We start from the raw sequence: 15974 nt of genomic DNA, 5'->3' as shown, positions 1-15974 counted from the left end.
TACATTCAGTGCCCCTTTCGTTAATGGCCAAGTGGGCCGTGAGGCGTTGGGGGGCAAGTGTTTGATAAGTGGCCTGATTGACCACAATGGTAACAATTGTTCAACTTTGGCCAACCATAAGGATTTGGAATCCTACTCAGATCCGCTGTTGTGGGTGTCGCACGCTGAGGCCTAGATGAATCTCTCCCCGTGTCACAGTTTGTTGTTGTAGGAGGTTGAGGACGCCCTCCTACAGGTTCCTTTCCTTTAGCCAGTGTTGAATCCTGTGTGAGACTTGTCATGGGGGCCGAGTCGAAGGATAAGGCCGAGTAGGGACCTGCAAGCTACGTTTCCACCCTACTTGACAACTAAACCGCTTCATCCACGGCTCCAACCAGGTGCATCTGAACTTAATACTAAATTGTTGGCTGTAAACCGCCTATGAACCGTGATACCTTCTACGATTCAGTCTCCAACAAGTCATTCCACGTTGCCAACCGCTAGAATTCTTTGGTGTAATTTGTGACGGTTCGACTCCCCTGTTAGAATTTTGGTATTGTTGGAACAATACATGCTTGTAATCACTAGCGATAAATCGTGATCGAAGAAGGTGTTTCATCCATGGAAATGATCAGATGAGCGTCTTATTCTGTCCGGCACGTGAGAGTTGTAATTACTCTCACCATACAAAAGCACCAAAATTTAATTTGAATACTACTAATTTCTCATTTTTATGTTTCAGCACGTCCATATAATCAAAATATCATTTTACTTCGGCTAGCCAATCGAAGAAATATTCTATATGCAATAAGCTATTAAAACTGGGAAGTTCGGCCTTACCTCGATAGTCTCTTTTAGCGCGATCTAGTCGATTGTCTCCATGGACTGATCGTTGGGCAGTGCCGCCATCGATGTCCTCGTAGCTGGAGCTCGACTCATTTGGGGTAGCCCTACGATTTGCATCTGAAAGTACTCTTTGAAAATTGGGGTTGTGTCATACAACAACCACAGGCGACTGAGCATTACCTTGGGCTCAGGGTGGAATTAGCTCATCCGCAATGAGGTCGTGGGTTGACTGCAGCCCTTGCATGGTCAACTAACTCTCTTGGTGGAAAGCTTTCATTCTTCTCAATAGATAACGAATCCCTGGATCACCGTCCACATGATTTTGGTCCATTCCATCATTAGTTGCCATCAGTCCCAGGGGAGTCTTTGCTCTGTTACCAATTGAAGCAGAGAAGGACGTGATGAGGTCGATCATTGTATTTCTCAAGGATAACTACTCTGAATCCATAAAGCTTCTTTGGACTCCTCATAGAGATTCCTCGAATCTACAAGGGATGAAAATAGAAATAAATTCTAATAAATTTGAAATAAATTGATTGATGATAAAAAGCGAAATTACAATCCTTTAAATAGTGAAATCAAACCTAGGATGGGGTTTTAGACTCAAACTCCCTAAAAATGTGACTTACTATAAATAGTAAACTTACTATTTATATGGGGTCACGATTCCTACTTGACTGCATGGTTTTTGGCCAAAAATAGTAAGTGTCCAATTTAGCTTAACCACGTTATTCTATTAATTTTTCTAAGCCCTTTTCATGTTGGGAAGACTACTAAAACTCAAAGGATCAAAAGTTATGATCGAATTAAAACTTACTATTTATAGTAAAAATGGAAATAAATCGGACTTTCGACCATTGATTTGATAGAATCTCGCAAATCCGGCTTGGGTAACCAGGCGTAGCCAGGTTGGTTGGCTAAAGTAGCTTCTCCTACCCTAAAGTCATATGATATATCAAAAAAGTCATTCCAATTTGCGAGATACAACTGTTTCAAGGTTCCGATAGTCCTAATCACCTCCGCCTTCAATCGGGCCTTCTCTGGTCCATCTTGGCCATGAAAGTGTCCATGACCTGTTCTACATCAGTTATGAACCTTGAATCCACAAGGCATAATGGGTCTTGAATTTATAAGAAATAAAGGAAAATTCAAAATATTTTATTGATATGTATCTTTAAAATGAAATTACATTAATGCTTTAAATAATAAAACACAATCTCTAATTAAGAGTCCTTCGACTAAACTGGAATTGGCCCAAAATAGTAAAATTCACTAAAAATAGAAAGTTCTAATTTAATCATGAATGATGATTCATGACATGATTAGAAATAATTTCTAAGAAGAATGCATACACTAAACCTCTAAAACGAAGGAGATACGTCCAACCTAAAATTAAGTTTTTCTTGTAACTGTGATTTTAAATTGGAATGAGTTGTTTTCTCACAAAATGCAGCAGCGTGACTTTCGTACGACAATTAGGCCCCAAATGGCCTGTTACAGTCAAAATTAATGTGTTGTGCGTCCCGTAACGATACCCAAATCAAAAGTAATACCTAATTCATGCTCCGCACAACAACAATTTCTCCATATCTAAAATGAATTTATTCAATCCTGATGCGCTTAGAGCTCGATTAAGTCATGCTACGTAGGATTGCCTATTTCTTACTAACTACCTTCGCTTTCGTTGAACTTCTTTCAATCCAACTGTGACAAGAATAGGTTTGTAACAAGCTCTACATCACAACCCCAGTGTCATTTAAGGGCAGCCACAGAAAAGAGCTCTAACTACCAAAGCCCGACGAGGTTGGTGATTCTCCTCCTCCTTAAAGTGTGTATGAATAAGAATTTAACTAAGATTGTTGATATAAAAAAAAAAAAAAAAAAAAAGTTTCTCAAAATGACTTCTTTTGATACCTGAATCAATAATTCATTAGAGCAGGGAAAGAGATTGGTAAAACTAAATATGTTACTCATAGAATTATTAGGGAATCAACGGTTAGGATCCTCATACAAGTGGGCCATATGTGCCGGATAGAAAAACCGGCGACTCAAAATGCAAAAAGGAACGGACAACATTCTAGGTTTTCTCGCAAAACCACTAGGCGTTTTTTTTTCCACTGTTCTTTCTTAAATGGCGGTGACTCATCTGTTGTACATATCTCATAGCCGTGCGAATCCGCACCGTCCAAACTGTCATACCATGGATGGAACCCAATCCGAGTATCAAAGTGTAAGATGATCCTGACCATTGGCTTGATGGACATTAAAAAAGATCGCCAAACAGAAGGTGGTCAGCGAACAAAATCAGTGAGTGATATGAGGAGGTTCTGATTATCTAATCAGTGTCATGGTTCAGGCATTACTCGGAAACGGATTGGCTACTCCCCCTGCCACCAGCCCGGTGGCCAGTGGTTGGTGCTCTGTGGGCGCACCATGATGTATGTGTTTCATCCATGCCGTTCATCCATTTTTACAGATCATTTTAGTGTTTGATCCCAAAAATGAGAGGGATATAACTCTTGGTGGACCACACCATAGGAAAACAATAGTGATTGGATATCCACCATTAAAATCCTACTAAGGCCCACTGTACTGTTTATTTGACATCCAATCTGTTGATTAGGTCATACAGACCTAGATGAGGGGAAAAAACAAAGATCAGCTTGATCCAAGACTTTTATGGGCCCCAAATTTTTTTTAACGGTCGATGTTCATTCAACACTGTTTCCTGTAATGTGGTCCACTTGAGATTAGGATATACCTCATTTTTTGTCTAATACCGTAAAATGATCTATAAAAATAGATGGCCGGCATGGATGAAACATTATACATCACGGTGGGGCCCAAAGAGCATCGACTAGCCAATCCGCGTCCGCATTACTCATCTACAAAGGGGCCCACATTTGAGATAGTCTGGATTCCAGGTTGAGTACATGCACGACATGGATGTCTCACCACCATTTAAGAAATGGTGAAAAAAATGCAAATAGTAGGTAGTACTCCAAGTTTGAGAATGACCCTAGATATTGGCTGGGGCTGGAAATGGGCCGGGCCTGGCCCATCTTTCCAAACTCAGCTCCCATTGTAAATCTAGGCCTTAGACTCATAGACTCGATTCGACTCGACTTGGAGCTTTAGAACTACGCTTAAAACCCTAAATGGACTGGGCCGGATGGGTTTTTGGGCTTTTGGTACAGCCCAGCCCAATAGATGTCTTTAAACTTAGGTGTGGGCCCGTCCTGTGTCGGCCAGATCTGAAAGCCCAACAGGCCAGCCTGGCTCACTGAAACCATACCACTAGGGGTTATTCCATTTCAATTATCAAATCCAACTTTATCGCACGTGTTGTGTGTGAGATATCCTGGCCGTTCATCAGGTTGTCCCTCGTGTATTCACTATGTCTTGAAGATCATGCGAGTGCACTCATCAGGTGGGCCACATGCCTACCAAAAATGGAAGTTTAAGCATTGACCAACGGTCCACATTTGAAGATAGTGTGTGGTCCACCTAATAACGAGGCCGGCCTGATTCTTTTTATACACAGAGTCACGTACATACCTTGTTTGCTGTGAGAGAGAGAGAGAGAGAGAGAGAGAGAGAGAGAGAGAGAGAACATGGAAGCAAGGAAATGGGAAGGCTTAGAAATGGACTGTTTGGTCCACGTATTTCAACGGCTTGGGCTCCAAGACCTGATCTTGGCCGTGCCTTTGGTATGCCACTCTTGTTATAAAGCCTCTCTCTCTCCTCTATGTTGGAAAGATCTCAACTTCAGTGGCTTGGATTTTGACACGTTCAGCCCTTTTGCTGAGAGATTTATGCGGGAGTACCGTTTAAAGCGTTTCTCATTCTCAGGCTTTTTGCAAATCGTAATCCATCGCAGCCGTCGATCAACTATCCAGCTTATATTTCCTAATACAGGCATTTCATCAGATGACTTGGCTTATGTGTCCGACGAGTAAGTCCTCATGACACCCTTTTGCCTTTTTTTTTTTTTTAAATGGAATATCCAAGCCGTGAGAGACGTGGACCATACCATGAAAATCACCTGGAGGGAAAACTGAAACAATCCACTCATCAGGTGGGCCATGGCACAGGGCACATTATAAAGAGGAGGATGATCACATACATTGGTTGGTAATAGTAAATACTGTATGTTCAAGCTGTGTCGGGTCCACCATGATGTGTGAGTGCCATCCAAACCATCCATTATATGCCTGCTCCCATGTTAGGCCCATATGCAAAAATTCAGCCTGATCCTTTGACTCAGATGACCATATCAAAGGGAAAAATGAGGGACATAGGGGAGCGGGACGACCCCATAGCAACGTCCGGATGGAGTGTGGGGTCCATTGTATTGTGTACATGTCATCCGTCCCATTTATTAGGCGATCCCCAAAAGGATGATGGGGCCAGACCAGAATTCAGGCAATTCCAAAACTCAAGAGGGCCACACAAGTGACTATATAGATTTTAGGCGTGATTGTACATTGCTCCATGCGACATGTCCCACCCGAGTTTTGGGTCAGGGTGATTTTTTGTCTGGACGGTGTTCATGAGGGGTACGTAGACCTGATTTACGGTTTGGATTCCACGTAAACATCATGGGTGAGCCCCAAACATGATGCATGTGATCCTTCCCCTATAAAGAGATTAGATGGATGCTGTGGTAATCTATCATTGTAGTAATCGCCACTTTAGTCTCTCTTTACAGATTGTGACATATTTTTGGTCTTTAATAGCTGCTAATGCTATCTTAAAATGCATAAAACTCACAGTGTAAACTATTAGGAACAGCGGAAGCACTAAGAGATAATCAAGCAAAGAACTCCATATGCACAACCAAGTTCAAACACAAATAAATCAAATTTAAAGTAGAAAAGTCATCGCGGAACCACGACACAAGGTGACAGTGATGCACTATGAAAGTAGATAATTATAAGAGAGATTATCAATTCGAAGAAGCCTTGAATCTTTCTCACAAGCCAAGTTATACCTTTGAAATCCTTAGGAATAAATTTATAAAACCTAGAACATCTTTTTATGTCCCCAAATCCTAATTATATATATATATATATATATATATATATATATATAGAGAGAGAGAGAGAGAGAGAGAGAGAGAGAGAGAGAGAGAGAGAGAGGGGCATGCTCACATGTGCATCTTTTCACACATGTCATGGGAGTCTAATTCGAACGGTCCATGTGATGCAAAATCCCATGAAACCCAAGGGGACAAATTTTCACCCTGATATAAGATTTTGGTGGGCCATAGCAAAGAGAAATTCAAATAAAGGGAGGGAACTATTTTCATTTTTCGTGGCCCACCAAAGTTTTGGATCAAAGTAAAAATTGGGCCCTGGGGGTTTCATGAGGTGCTGCTTTACATGGATCGTTCAGATTTTGGGGTCCCATCATGTATGATGAGTTCTCAAAAAAAGTTCACACGAGTTCTGTGTTAACCGCGAATCTTGATCTATATATATATATATATATATATATATATATATATATATATATATATATATATATATGGGAAAAGGTACGAGGTCGAGTTGTGTGGGCCTCACTGTGATGCGTTTCGAACATCTACCGTGATGCGTTTCGAAAATCTACCCCATCAGTTAGATGCACCATTCCATCGTGGGCCTAGGTCTCAAAAATCAAGTCAATCCGTGACTTGTGTGGGCCACACCACATACAGAAGTGGGGAGGGGTTGTGCACCATTAAAACATTCATAATCATTTTTTGGGCCCACCGAGATGTGGTTTGCAAATCCAGCCCATCCATTATGTGTGTCCCACTTGGATGAGGGTTCAGACTAAGTTTCAGCAGCATTCAAAACTTAGGTGGGCCCCACCAAGTGCTTTTATATGTTTTTGGCATGTCTTCACATGATTTTAGATGGTATGACCCACCTGAGTTCCGTATATGGCTGATTTTTGGGATATCCCATAATTTAGAGGGGACCCATCAAATGCACGGTGTTGATGGTCGACACGCATCACGGTGGGGCCCACACAGCTCAACCTCATGGGAGCTTATCGTGAGGTCGAGCGCATAGTACCTTTTACATATATATATATATATATATATATATATATATATAGAGAGAGAGAGAGAGAGAGAGAGAGAGAGAGAGAGAGAGAGAGAGAGAGAGATGGGCATCTCTAACATGCCCTCATTTCAATTATTAATTAATTAACAAATGATGCACTTTCTAAAAAAAATTAAAAAAATGTTGGATGATTGCAAGGTACGAGTCCAGTCTAGCTTGGATTGATCTAGATTGAGTCCAATCTGGTCAGAAGTACCGAGTTGGGTCGAGTTGGCACCAAGTTGGATTAAGAGATGAGGGAGGGAGAGACTGAGAGAGTAGAGAGGAGAGAGAGGAGGAAGAGAAGGAGGAGGAGGAGGAGGGTGAGAGAGGGAGAGACAGAGGCCGAGCTTGGAAGATGAGGAGGATGAGGGAGGGAGAGAGATTTTGGGATTGGATTGGGGTAGGGTGTGGCAGGTAGGCTAAAGAGAGTCAGGTTTCGAATTGAGTCGGGTCTAGCTGGATCGAGTTTCGGATCGAGTCAGGTCGAATTACTAGGTAACTCGAACTTGACTCGATTTGGGTTCGGATTGGGCGAAGCTTACTCGGTTCAGACCGACTTACTCATTCGGTTCGGGTCAAGTCAGATCCAAACGAGTTGGACGAGTTGAGTTAGCCGAATCGAGTCGTATGGTGCCCACCTGTGTGTGTGTGTGTGTGTGTGTGTGTGTGTAAGACAAATCCTTCACTTACACAATTCTGCGGGTGTGCTCGATGACACCTTCGAAGGCAGTTTGATGACATCAACAAACTATCGATGGCATGTAACTCCTTCGATGGCATCGAGAAATAACCAAAACATTCCAACAAGAAAACATGAATTTTTCAAATTTTTCCGATGGCATCGAGCACCTATTCGATGGCATTGAACTCTGCTGGATAGTGTTGAAAAGTCGATGGCATCGATACACTCTATTGCTCTCCGATTTAAGACATCAACAACATAAACTTATGCTTCTAACCGTTGATCACAGGTGCCCAACATTAAAGGTCCTTGTTCTGCCACTCTTGAAAGAAGAAGAAGAGAAACTCATTCCAAAACTCATGCATAAATGGAAGGATCTTCAATGGCTATCTACACCCTTCGTGTCTACATCTTTTAATGAGATTGTTACAGCAATCGGCCAACATTGCATGAGCTTTGCTGGGCTCCACATCAGGGGTTGGGTCCTTAACAAAGAAGCATCTGCCATTGTCACATGGCTTCCAAAGATTAAGTACTTGAATCTCAGCGGTTCATTTCTATCCAATAGAAATCTGTTGTTGATATTGGATTGTTGCAAAGAGCTCGAGGAACTACACGTGAGATCTTGTGCTGGATTTACGATCAACGGTGAGATATTGAGAAGATCTGCTGGTCTCAAGACATTTGATTACACAGGTTCCTCAGTGGAATTTCTAGATTGATGCTTCCTATATTTTTGTTAATATACACTGCACAAGGAAAATGTACGGTCAGATTGTGTTATGCTTTCATTTGGAATTTCTATGATCGTGTGACCAAAAATCCCAACCGTTGGATCCTTAGCTTAGTGGTAAAAGCCAGTTATAAATAGATGATGAAAAGGCCAAAGTACCAACGTTAGCTTAGCAGTATTAAAAAGCATGGTGACGCTTCAAACCGGCATGGCTTCGGTGGATCCTTGAATGTGCGGCCATCGGGACGTATGTGCCTTACATCCACGCTGTCCATCGGTTTTGACAGCTCATTTTAGGTCATGAACCCAAACATGAAGGAGATCTAAATATTAGGGGAAGCACATCACAGGAAACAATGATGATTGAATACCCACCATTAAAACTTCTTGGGGCCACCGGATTGTTCATTTTCCATCCAACCTATTGATAAGGTCACAAAGATATGGATGAAGGGATCACACAAATATCAGCTTGATTAAAAACTTTTGTAGGCCACAGGAGGTTTTTAATGGTCAACCACCACTGTTCCTATGGTGTGGTCCACCTGAGATTTGGATCTTGTCAAAATGGGTAGAAGGCGTGGATGCAAGGTACACACATCAGGGTGAGTCCCATGGTCAGGGATCCACCTAAGCGTCCCCCTCTTCAAACGTACACATGGCATAGCTGTTTGAAAACTTAGATCATCCAAAATCTCTAACGCAATTGCAAATGGAGTCGCACTTAGAAAGCAATATTAACCGTCTAACATTTTCTTTTAAATTTCGACCACTCGTTATTTTACTTTTAACCATCCATTTGTAGCCATAAATGGAAGGCTAGGATTGATCAATCCAAGCGATTTTAGATGTTTAACATCCATAATGGGATCCATGATGGGGAAAATCTGAATGGCTGTATATCAGTGCCACATCTGAGAGGCCGAGCCACCACCTTTTGTTTAGCTGTGCAAAAGTAACATGGTACTATTCTAACCCCTCTAAGTAAGAATCGTGATTTTCTGCTTGTAGCAAGCGGAAAAATCCTACTTGTTACAATTTAATTGTGCTACATCACCGTGCACTGCATTTAATGCGGGTGGATAAAGAAGAGATCAGTAGGAATGGTGAAAATCTCTAAAGCAAGATAAAAAGTCTAAATAAAGTCTCTTTATAAAGTCATTAACATGACTTATATACGCACTAATCTTAAATGCAAAACTTGACTTTTATAAATACTAAACCTTAACAAGTTTGTAACTTTTTAAAATAAAAGACTTTCTTTAGATAGTTAATTTACAAAAATGGTCAATGACTTCTAAATTGATTTGAACTCTTCCGGAGATTAAGTTATTCCAAGATTTTGCTCTAATATGAAATAATGTTGCCCGATGAGCTTATCAAGTAATAATAAAAAAAAAAAAAAAGAAATTACCATTTTCTTCTCAAGAATAGTCATTAAATATACAAGGAAATTAAGAGAAATTTAAAAAAACAAGAGATAAAATTAATATGGTTGATGAAAAGACTAAATAAAGTCTCTTTATAAAGCAATTAACATCACTTATATAAGTTTCACACCCTTAATCATAATTTTACTGAAATATCAAACTTTCTTAAAATTATAAATTTATTAAAAAAACAATAAATAATTTTAAAATTAACTTAAACTCTTTCACATGACTCAAAATAAAGACTTTTAAGCTATTTTGCCATTCTCTATATCTTAAAATATCTTAAAAATAAATATGTAATTTATTAAAAATAATAAATTTTAACTAAAAACTTATAATTAACCTTTAAAATGATTTATATTTGAAAATCCGTTCAAGAGCTTATTGTATTTGGCATCCGCAAGGATATATAACATGTTTTGGTATCTGCAAGGACATATAGCATGTTAATGGCTTTCCAACAATATACCATATGCATGAAATGAATATTCAGTTTCAAAGTTATAGCCATTGAAAGCTATGGTGTGCATTTAAGTAGTTTTCTTCCAATCGATGCCTCTCCAATGTGAATTTATGTGATCGAGCCATCCATTGAGTCATCCTCTAGCGTCCTATATCACAAACCCCACTCATATAAATTTAAAAACCAGAGAACAGTGCACTTATCTTCAAAGGAAGATCCCAAAATGCTGCATCATTTGTACACATCAAATGTCATCGACATGGTAATAATCGTCATCCAACCGCCCATCAAATGGACCATCATACAAAATAAGATAATTTTGAGCACCCATACTCAATGGTCTTCATGGGAGAAACCCACCCATACCGAAAGGTCTTGATGTGAGAAGCCAATTTCAGTATGTCATCATCAACGTCGAGACCTCTACAATCAGTCACATCCAGTTCCTCCAGCTCTCTACAACCCTCCAGTATCATCATCAAGCTCTCCTTGAACAAATATGAATAGTTGAGAATTAAGTACTTGATCTTCGGAAGCCATGTCGCAATTGCTGATGCTTCTTGTCTGCTGATGGGGCCCTTTGTCTTAAGGCCCACAAAATTCTTGCAATGAAATCCAATTTGCTTAATGATTTGGTTGAACGATCTTGGATTTACATACATGTTCAAGTGTTCAAGATCCTTCCATTTGGGCATGAATTGAGCAATTTGTTTATCAACTTCAAGCAACCGTTTGTAAGGCAAAGAAAGGATTTTCAGCGACGGGCATCTGCAATAAACTTAGTTGATTCAGATGCAATCCTTGTTTTGAGTATGTCACGAAGAATGATATTATAAGATTAGATAGATCAGAACATAATAGACTGTTCTGATTGGTGTGTTTTTGTTGTCCATCTCATAGTTTAAACCTTTAATTCCGTTGGTCATATCATAGAGGCATCATACATTGCTTGAAGGAACATTTTTAAAAGTATGTTTGGGCATTCTTGTTTGTACCCAGCACATGGTTCAGTCATCCAAACCGTTGATACAATGGGTCGAGCGTGGTAATAAAAATAATCAATATTGTAAAATTCCTAACCCTTGAATAGGTGACCAAGATATAGATAAACGGTTAAGAAAGAAAAGCAGAATTTTCAGGATCTAGGATTTTGGATCTTGGGGATTTTTGGTGCACGAGTTATTGACACCATTGTAGCAGCGGATGCGGTTTGGCTGTTGCCTGTAACACTAGCTAGCCTCCACCATATGTATGTGCTTTATCCACACTGGCCATCCATTTTTCCAACTCACTTTAGGGCATGAGCCTAAAAATGACGCATATCCAAATCTCGAGTGGACCACACCACATGAAACAGTGGTGATTGAACGCTTCCATTGAAAATCAAGCTGATATTTGTGGTTTCCCTTCGTCTAGATCTGTGTAACCTTATCAACAGGTTGGATGGCAAATAACATTATACCGGACCCTAGGAAGCTTTTAATGGTGGATGTTCAATCAATACTATTTTCCTATGGTGTGGTCAACCTGCATGTGATTTGGATCAGCCTCATTTTGGAATCATAATAAAAAATCAGATAGAAAAATGGATGGCCAGATTGGATAAAACACATACATACATATGGTGGGGCTCACAAAGCTTTGATACCAGCTAGTTGGCTGGTGTTGGGTCACTAGCCAAACCGTCTGATAGCAACCACTTTTATCACTAAAGCATTGGTCCCACTTTTACAAACTTAGGGCATGTATGGATCTTTAAGTTGCTAAAGATAAGTTACTTATGTCACAATTAACTTATCTTACTTTCTACGTACTAAGAAGATAAGTACTCGGGTGAACAACTTACTTATCAACTTCTCCTCTCTTTTCTCTTCTATGCCTCTCTTCAAAAACTTATAAAAAGTAGAAAAGCTAAAAAATAATTAACGAAAGTGATTATATACTTTTATGTGAAAAAGTTACTTATAATTAAAATTATAAACCAAACTTATCTCAAATAAATTACTTCTCTACTGTTGTAAGTAGAAAAAGTAACTTCTTTGGTCATATCCAAATGCCTCGCTTAGAGTTGAAGATCAAATACGCAGCATTGTTTGAGATACACCTCATTCCATGAAATCATTATTTTCCTAGTGGAATCATCAACATTGTTTCTACTACATCTTGATTTGGGCACGTTTGGGTTGGTGGAATTTCACAATTGTACCCTAGGATGAGCCGTATAGCTATACTATAGCTTAAAAACCAGAAAACTGCACTTTACTCAAGACTCATACATGTTGAGCCGACTCAAAGACTCAACCCAACTCAACTAGACCGTTAACAAATACATATTGAGAAGTTCAAAAAAGGTGCAGTGTTGGAGTATTTCCACCGATCGGTCATGTAATATAAGCCTGATTTGAACAACAAACAGCTTTGATTTGAATTATCTAGACTTATTCGACCATAAGTTGTGGTCCACCCACTTGATAACTTCTTACTTTTAATGTGTGTGAGGCATCCAATCACAAGAGTACTCTTTCACGAACATTTTCCACATCTAATTATTGAGTGGACCACACTTTTAATAGGTTGGACATTATCTATTGGATGGACCATAACTTATGGTCCAACGGGTTGTCTTACCTTCTGGTCCAATGGGTTGGCTTCAGGCTAATTAATGGTGAATGAGAAGGTGTCAAGTCCAACCAGTTGGACTATAAGATCTATGTCTGATCAAAGACAATTCACCCAACTGGTTGCCCCATTAGCAGGACCATCTTGTGCAAACATCATCCACATCTACTCATCCAGTGGACAACATTTACATAAATCGTTTTCTGTAATGCGCCACACCTGATGAGTAGACAAGGCTGATTTTTGCACTATGAGATCCTCATAGTGGGGGTACTATTGGAAGCATTAGGTGTCACAAGAGCTTAACACAAGTTGGAAGTTACCAGTGAGTGGGCTATAACTTCTTTTTCTACTTTTTTTTTTTTTTCCTAAGCACACCCCCCTCACACCCCCATCATAGTGGATACTAGCTAGAACTCATGACCTTAGGGCCAATTTCGGAGCTTGGATTTGGAACCCTGGATTTGAAATTCTCTATTATGTTTGGCACCCTGAATTGGGAATACTTTAATCCAACTTTAATATCTCTAATTAGTGAACGTATGTAATGTTTGACACATTGGTTGTAATAAGTCCACTAAAATATATATTTTGCTTGAAAATGATGAAATTCCAAGTATTAGATGAGCCACAAGCAAGAGATCATGTACAAGTGACTAACAAGCTATTTTTAATTGTTGATTTATATGGACAATGTTTGGACGATGCTGATCTCATCATATTAAAGTAATTATAGTGATGCAATTGATAATCTACTTGTTTTGTGATATCATTAGTGGGCCATGTGCCCAATAGTTAAATAGTCTAGTGAAACACATATTATACATGCAACTCTTGGAAGCATTTTAGATGTAATCCAAGCTCTCACAGAGAATTTGAAACCCCTAATATTTGAAATCCCCAATTACTTTTATGATGCCAAACAAGTAGGGATTTGAAATTCCCTCAAATCCCCTTAAATCCTTCCAAATCCTTGGTGTCAAACGCCCCCTTAGTGTTGAAAGTCTTTGTGACCTTAGTTTTTTAAGGGACCATTTGGATACCACCAAATAAGTTATTTTTTCTACTTACAGCAGTAGATAAGTAATTTATTAGAGATAAGTAAGTTTGGTTTAGGATAAATTATAAGTAGCTTTCTTACTTAAAGTTACTTAATTACTCTAGCTTAATAAGTAGAAATCAAGATAAGCTACTTAAGGTATAAGTAGGTTATCTTAAGTAACTTATGATTAGAGGTGTACACGAACTGCACTAGCTCAGTTGCCTCGCTTGACTTGACTCGGTTTGAAGATGAGTTCAAACCGAGTTAAGCTGATTTTTGGAATTCGAAAGCGAGTTCGAGCTTACCTCGGCTCGACTCGACTTGGATCAAATCCAGCTCGAACTCGGCTTGACTCAGTGCAAGGATATATATACCCTTTTAAAAAAAAAAAATACACCTTTTACCTTTACTCCTTTTCCCTTTCTCACACGACTGCACAACTGCACGAACCCTAACCCATTTCCTTTACCTGACGCCTCTAAACCCTAACCCGAACTCGAGCTCCCCTCTTTCGGTCTTCCTTCCCCCCTCTCTCTAGTTTCTCCCTCCTCTCTCAGGCGCTCACCTCGATCTTCCTCCCTTTGATGTTGATGTTGTTCACCAAGTGTTTGATGAAATGACCCAATGAAGTGTGGCTAGTGGCAAGGAAGGTATGTATATGAAACCAATACCCTTTTTTTCTTGATTTTTATGTTGCTTAGAAGGTGTTTGATAAAATACCTGTAAAACCATTGCTGCTGTCTTAAATACAGTGAGATCTTGAAGGTGCAGTCCAGGTGTTTGTGAAAATACTGTATAGGCGAACTCAGCTCGATCTTGACTTGAACTTGGCTTGAACTGGCCCGAGCTACTAACTGAACCAAGCCAAGCTGGCCAGTTAGGCTCGATGACCGAGCCGAGTCGAGCTAAGGCCAGCTCGACTCAATGTACACCCATCAGTGCCACATGTGAGGAGAAGGGTCTCCACTATTTTTAAGTGGTGCAAATCTAGCATACAAGTCAGGCCTATATACAAGATTTCCAGCATCCTTTCTCCTTACTTGTGACCCATACACAGGATCTTGACCTTTCATCTGCTGGGCCCAGCTGTGGATTATCCATTCGCCAAAAAGAAAAACAAAATGCTTAGACTATCCTAGCCATCAATAAGGAGGACTTCTGGCTACTTGAAATGGATGGTCAAAGATCATTCAGTCAGTGACTACGATTATCTAACGTACTGATTTTCTTGGCATAGCCCATCCTCGTAAGGGCCCACTAGATGAACGGTCCGGATAAGATAAATCAAAGAAAGGTCAAGGTATATTGGGCACTTACTCGTCTGATACATACGCCAACTCGTTTAAAGAGATGAAATGCGAAGAAGGAAATGTGATCTCCACAGCAGATCTACGGCTACGATTGACTGCGAATCGTAGGAGGCCCAAGAAGGAGAATTTGTCTAAACGGTACTCGCGCTGGAATCTGTTCTGGAAAGAGATCCGACGGTGGAGATTTAGCCAACGGAAGTTGAGTACTTTCCATGGTAGAGGATCGAGAGAAGCTTTGTACCAAGACTTGCATGTAAAAGGCACTCCCAAAACCAAATCCTCCAATCCCAGTCTCTCAAAAATGTGGACCAAACAATCCATTTGTATGCCTTCCCATTTCCTCTCCTCCATACTCTCTCTCTCTCTCTCTCTCTCTCTCTCTCTCTCTCTCTCTCTGCTATATGATTAATTAAGGTGGCTGAGTAGAGGCTCAGGGCACGCCTTCGGTGTATCCCCAGATGCACCGAGGTGGGTGAGATCCCTGATTGTGGGGCCCACCTTGATATATGTGACTTATATCGAGGCCGTCCATCCGTTATAAAAATTCATTTTAGGCTATTATGGAAAAAATGAAGAACATCCAAATCTCAGGTGGACCATTATACGGGAAACAGTTCAAATCGACCATTAAAAACTTCTCGTGGGCCACAGAAATTTTGGATAAAGATGATATTTGTGTGGTATGTTCATCCATGTCATTTTGACCTTATTAACAGATTAGATGACAAGTAAACATTCCGGTGGATCCTATGAAGTTTTTAATGGTGGA

At 40.0% G+C, this 15974-nt stretch overlaps 1 protein-coding gene across 1 annotated transcript; it reads right to left on the bottom strand.

The window, feature by feature from the left end:
• Nucleotides 1-10533: 10533 nt before the first annotated feature.
• On the bottom strand, nt 10534-15526 carry LOC131221796 (F-box/LRR-repeat protein At3g48880-like). The gene is made up of 3 exons (XM_058217099.1): nt 15213-15526; nt 14892-14981; nt 10534-11002 (listed from the first exon to the last, which is right to left on the bottom strand). Exons 1-3 carry the CDS (start codon nt 15524-15526, stop codon nt 10534-10536), a joined length of 873 nt encoding a protein of 290 aa, XP_058073082.1.
• Between the last annotated feature and the right edge of the window lie 448 nt (nt 15527-15974).

The sequence above is a fragment of the Magnolia sinica genome, chromosome 12 (genome assembly GCF_029962835.1).
Source record: "Magnolia sinica isolate HGM2019 chromosome 12, MsV1, whole genome shotgun sequence".
Classification (NCBI taxonomy): domain Eukaryota; kingdom Viridiplantae; phylum Streptophyta; class Magnoliopsida; order Magnoliales; family Magnoliaceae; genus Magnolia; species Magnolia sinica.
The sequence above is the reverse complement of the archived record's forward strand: the minus strand, read 5'-3'. Positions and strand labels throughout refer to the sequence as shown.

Excerpts from the sequence above, each read along its gene's own strand:
- LOC131221796 (XM_058217099.1), bottom strand. The coding sequence starts at position 15,526 with ATGGATTGTTTGGTCCACATTTTTGAGAGACTGGGATTGGAGGATTTG. Across the intron at positions 14,982-15,212 it reads TTGGCGTATGTATCAGACGA|CTGGGCCCAGCAGATGAAAG; the intron begins GTAAGTGCCCAA and ends GATAATCCACAG. Across the intron at positions 11,003-14,891 it reads CTTGTATATAGGCCTGACTT|ATGCCCGTCGCTGAAAATCC; the intron begins GTATGCTAGATT and ends AGTTTATTGCAG.